Raw genomic sequence first — 5540 nt, forward strand, 5'->3', positions numbered from 1 at the left:
GGCTTTATCTTTGGTTTGACATTGTAGGATCCTTAGAATTCTCTTAGGTGGTTGAAACATAGATTTAGACGTGTTGGTTTCTTTTAATGTGATTGCGTGATTATATTGAGATTCTTCAGCTTTTTAAATAATTATTGTGATTGTGGGTCTGAGGCCTTGGACTTGGACTATCTGGAGTTCAAGTTTAGTACAATTGTACTATGATGGGTGTTTATCCTATTGAGTTTTGTAATATGAAGTGTTGTGGGTTGCTTGACTATGATTTGTGCGCATCCAGTTGCATGTCATTTAATTTTGAGTAGAAATAGAGGTGAGAGAAGTGAATTTTCAGTTATAAAAAAATTTAAATGTCTTAGTTTTACTTAATTTGGCTCCAAGGGAGCGCAATGTTGGTTCTTTGAGGGAGGTTATAATTATTTATCCATTTATGAAATTTAACGTATGATGCAATTTTCATAAATAATATTTAAATAGCAAACCATAGATACTAATCACAGACCAAATATTTTGTTGAAGGAAAATTAAATAGATCACAGATATTATTTTTGTGTTCACATTTTATATTCTCTATTATTCCTCTCTTACTTTATTGCAATATCAGATTCTATGTGTGTCTATCACATGGTAAGTCAATTAATTTTCTACTATTTAAATAGATCACTTACTATGAACTTATAACATGTCTCTTTCAATCGAAAGGTGTGTAAAAATCTCTCTTATATATCTCTTTTCTCTTTGTTCTGTTCTAGTTGCTTCATTTATAAATTGATTGGTAAAGAATAAACCAAACATATTAAGACTTGGTTTTTTTTGTTCTTTTTTGTTATTTTGTATCATTGAACAGAAAATTAGCAATAAAAAATGGCAGATTCCGGAAAAAAACAAGTTGGAGAATCATCAATATCCCAAAAAGGATCAAAAAGGAAAGGGCAGGGCCAGAGGTACTCTGTGGAGGCAACTCAAAAACTTGAAGCGTAAGATCAATTTTATTCACAAAAAAAATTGAACCTCCATGTAGGTTGAATTATTATTTTTTTGATTTTGTTTGTACAAAGATATGGTGTTATTTTCCTAACAGATATGAGTGAAAAAATTAAAATTCATTAACGATATGATTGATCTACCGTGTATATAAATATTGTATATGTGCACTAGGTTGTTCTTGATAATTCATTAATACATTTAGCATAAGGGGATGAGTTTCTTTAATTTTAACGCCTTTTGTTTTTTTTAGCCAAAAAAATTCATTCACTTTCTCGTGGTATTTGATACATTTTTGGGACTCAACTAATTCAGATTTGCATTGAAAAGTTTTAATTTAGGGATCCACTAATTCAGATTTGCATTAAGAAAATTCTACTTTAGGGCCCATCTAATCTACATTGGAAAGTTCTATTTAGGACCCAACCAATTCAGATTTACGTCGATAAAATGCTCCCGATCAAAGATGACAACTCAAGTCCCAAAACACAAACATGAGGCATCTAATTAAAGATAAATGATTAATGACCAATCCTTAGTTCCGAGATGAGTATCTAATACCCTCTTTATGACTAATCCAAATTCACATTGTTAATTAAGTCCCATTTTGCTGGTAAAATGTTATCTACCAAGGACGACTTTCGTTCCAGCAATTCGAACTTGAGAGCCTAGTTAATGATAGAGATATACTTACCAATTCACCATATTTTTTATGATATATAAAAATATATATTTTAATTTATAAGTTTATTTTTAAAAGTTGTTTGGTCAATAACAATAAATCTTTTTGTGAATTTTGAATTGTAGATTTTTCAAAAAATGTCGATTTCCAGATGAGGACCAGCGAAATCAACTGGCTATTGAAGTAGGGCTTGACCCTGATCAGATCAAGGGTTGGTTTCAAAATAAAAGGACTCAAACAAAGGTAATTGCTTAGTCCTTTTACTATAAAGTTAATTATACTTAATTGATGAATTATTATTGTTATTTACACACAATTATGAACTAATATTTCTTTTTGCATTATATCTTGCAAAAATCTAGAGGAAAAAAAAAGATTAGTTAAAAGTAGGGTCAAATCGAAGGCAAGGCCAGTGAATCTCTTGGGTTGGGCCCCAAAATAGATTTCATAAACTTAGTTAAATTTTTCGGATGTGTAATTAAATAGAATAAATTCTTTCTTAAATATTAATTAGTACATTTACTTCCTCATCTTTTTAATTTTTCCCCTGTATACAATTATTTCTATTATTGATTATTTTACTTTTCAATTTCAGTATAGCTTTCCTAAATCAATTATTTATTTTCGACTTGTTGAATTGATCAAAGGATCTGAAAGTAAGTCCTTTGCATCATAAATATATGGATTTTATGAAACAAGTTTAAATATTTTCATTCCACCTCTAATTCGATTGAACTGCAACTCATTTAAACCAATGTTAGAATCATGTTAAATTATTTGAAATAGATGAATTCTCTAACAAGTTCCAAAACTTAGCAAGCAATTACTAAATGGTCATCATTTTGTCTTTCTATTAGATTTTCAGAATTTAGTTAAAGAAAATATGGGTTTACATCTAGGAACTAATTCTTTTCCTTTTCTGTATTCTTTGTTGGATGAAAGAAATCTTAGAATATTAAATGGGTGGTTTGAATAAAGTTCAGGCTAGTCAAAATGGTTTGAATAAATAAATGAGCTGGTTATAGTTTATTTGGGCTGAGTTGTGCTTAAAATGAACCATAACCCAATTTTCTTACGGTAACCAAAAAAAAACAATTCTTAGCTTATTTTCTTGTTATTTGAGTAATTACCGAAAAAACTATAATTTTTCTTATTTACGAATATATTTAACATCTCAAATAATTTTATTTTATTTTTAAAATGGATATTTAACAAATTATCTTCTGAATCAATTTAAGCTACATATTTTGGTCTATATCAGCCAACTTTTAAACATGCTACCTTGAGTTTTACTAAATCGATCCCCCACGAAAATATGTCTAACCAAATTTGCCCAAATTTGAGCACGTTGGATGGATTATATTTTTATGGTCTAAATTTTTTCACCTGTATTATTAATCTATCAAAACATATATTTTTATGGTCTAAATTTTTTCACCTGTGTAGTATTAATCTATCAAAACATATATGAGGAAGAAAATGTATGTTGTTCAAAATTAGAGTAGGAATTTAAACTTCTAGGCAAAGATGAAGGGAGAAAATAATTTTCACACACTTTAATAAAAAAAGAATTAATAGCACTGTTGGTCATTGAATTATTATTAAGTATATATACCTTCAATTAACTGAAATGTGCACTTTTGATTCCTTTCATGTGAATATTAACAAAATTAGCATAATTATTAAATTTTCGACCACTTAATTACCTAGGTTTATGTTAAGCTTGTATTGTTACTTCATATTTGAATTTTGAAAGTAGTTCTTACGAAATACATCTTACATAAAAGGACTAAAATACACATTTCTATTAGATTGAAATTTAAATGTGATTCGTCAAATATCAAATGGACCAAGATAAAAAAATATCTAAATTTTAGGAGCAAAAAATAATATTATCCTATGAACTATTAATAGCATTCTCTTTATACATTTAATAAACTCATAACATCTGATTTTATTTGTCTTTATATTTGTGTGGTTAATTTTTTTCATATATATCCTCAGACAAAAAATGAGAGATCAGACAACCAGAATTTTCAAAACGAAAATGAAAAATTCCGTCGTGAGATTATTGAAATGAAAGAGGCAATGGAAAATAATATGCGCTCAAAATGTGATGGTCCACTCATTGGAGAAGAAGAGAGGGCAGGAAATATAGAAAAATTGAAGATAAACATGCAAAGGTTGAGAGAGGAGGTAAGCCTTTTATTCAACCTCATTAATTTTTTTGCCTTTTTAATTAATTTTTTTCAAGTATACATAAAAAGAGACAAACACATGAACATGATGAACTTATTGGATTAATTCTAGCATTAAGGTATGTAGAACATTAGGGGTGCTAAGGAGTCAGTTCTACATTGACATCCATTTAAACTAACATTTATTGAACTTTTAGTTGGTTTTACACTAATATATCTATATTCTTCCTAAAAAATATTATGGTAAGATAAATCTGGGGTGGATCCACGTCATAACACTGTCTTCATCCAAACCTCGTATCTTTGTAAGAACTCATAATGTTTAAACATATGTTTATCTGAATCCATAATTTTATAAGTAGAATGAATTAAGCATCACATACCTACCACCAAGGATTGTGATAGTATGAAAAAGATCTTTCATCCTTAATCAGAGGTGTTAGGTTCGAGCTTTAGTAATGAATCGATCCGGATAGAAAGTGCTTTTTATTTAATGGGCCTTACATGATGCTAATTTGAATTCGTGGAGGCCCTGCTACAGGTATTTAATAGGGTAACTTACAAAATTTTTAATAGTTTATCATCTAGTTACTTAGATACATACTAGTTTGCAATATTATGAATCTTATCAGATTATGGACTTCGGATACATGTATCGGTGCATCCAGATACATGTATCTCGAATATAGGGGGTCAAATAAGGTCTAATTTTTCTATACACTATATTCAAGTGGATTCACATGTATTTTGATATATAGACAAATCTCATTGGCCTCCCTCCTATCTCGTTCTCTACTCTCCTATCTGACTCGCGTATCAAGTATCCTAGATACATGTATCTACTGTTATTAACATGTATCTAGGATACATAGACAAATATCTCTTGCGCCTCCCTCCCATTCTCGTTAGTCTCTCTCCTTATTTCAGTGTATCTTGTCGCAAAAACATGCATCTAGGTGTATCTCACTTGAAATCTGATACAAAATTATTAATTAGTGAGATAATATGTAATTATTTCAAACTTTAGGGAGAATTAATAAATATGGTAGAAGGGAGAATTAATAAATATGGTAGGAATGTTTATGTAATTAGGTAGTTTTTCCTATTTAATACCAGGTGAAAAATCCCCCCAAAAATATTAAGTATCTTTATCTTTAAAAGGCTGATTTTTTTTTTCCAAAAGGTTTCCATATCAGGTTGGGTTGTATATTTCTTGGAAGAGATAAATACTGGAGAGGCACTAGCCCTAACCATCAATGTTTTTCTCAAATTCATCTAGCTCTTCTTAGATGGCTATCACTTCGAGCTTCATCAATGTTTTGTTGTACATTGACATTACTTTTGCTTGAATCTCCTATTTCCATTCCTTTGCTAGATATCTAATTATGAATTTCTTTAGATAGTCAAGTGTTAAATTAGGTCTTAGGCCTAACTCACACCCCAAAAGCTAGCTCAAAGGGAGGAGGATTGTCCAAGCCTTATAAGGAGTCCACCCATCTCATTAACCACCGATGTGGGACTTTTGTCATTCTTTAACACCCCACCTCACGCCCAGTGCTTAGCATCTGGTGCGTGGGCAATTTTGATTTTTTTGGGGGACCCCAACATCGAGACGGGCCCTCCTATTTTTCTTAACTTTCTACTAGTATGTTTCTTCCTTAGTTTCTCGTTATCCATAT

At 30.2% G+C, this 5540-nt stretch overlaps 1 protein-coding gene across 1 annotated transcript in view; it reads left to right on the forward strand.

Annotated features, from left to right (window-relative positions):
- The first annotated feature begins 861 nt into the window (after nucleotides 1-861).
- The window catches only part of LOC102605853 (homeobox-leucine zipper protein HDG8-like), a 10702-nt gene continuing 6023 nt past the window's right edge, over nucleotides 862-5540 (forward strand). The window contains exons 1-3 of the mRNA XM_015304765.1: nucleotides 862-974; nucleotides 1789-1906; nucleotides 3668-3859. Coding sequence (XP_015160251.1) covers nucleotides 862-974; nucleotides 1789-1906; nucleotides 3668-3859 — 423 coding nt within the window. The remainder of the gene's footprint in view (nucleotides 975-1788; nucleotides 1907-3667; nucleotides 3860-5540) is intronic.

This window comes from Solanum tuberosum, unplaced genomic scaffold (genome assembly GCF_000226075.1).
Source record: "Solanum tuberosum cultivar DM 1-3 516 R44 unplaced genomic scaffold, SolTub_3.0 scf00612, whole genome shotgun sequence".
In the NCBI taxonomy this organism is placed as follows: domain Eukaryota; kingdom Viridiplantae; phylum Streptophyta; class Magnoliopsida; order Solanales; family Solanaceae; genus Solanum; species Solanum tuberosum.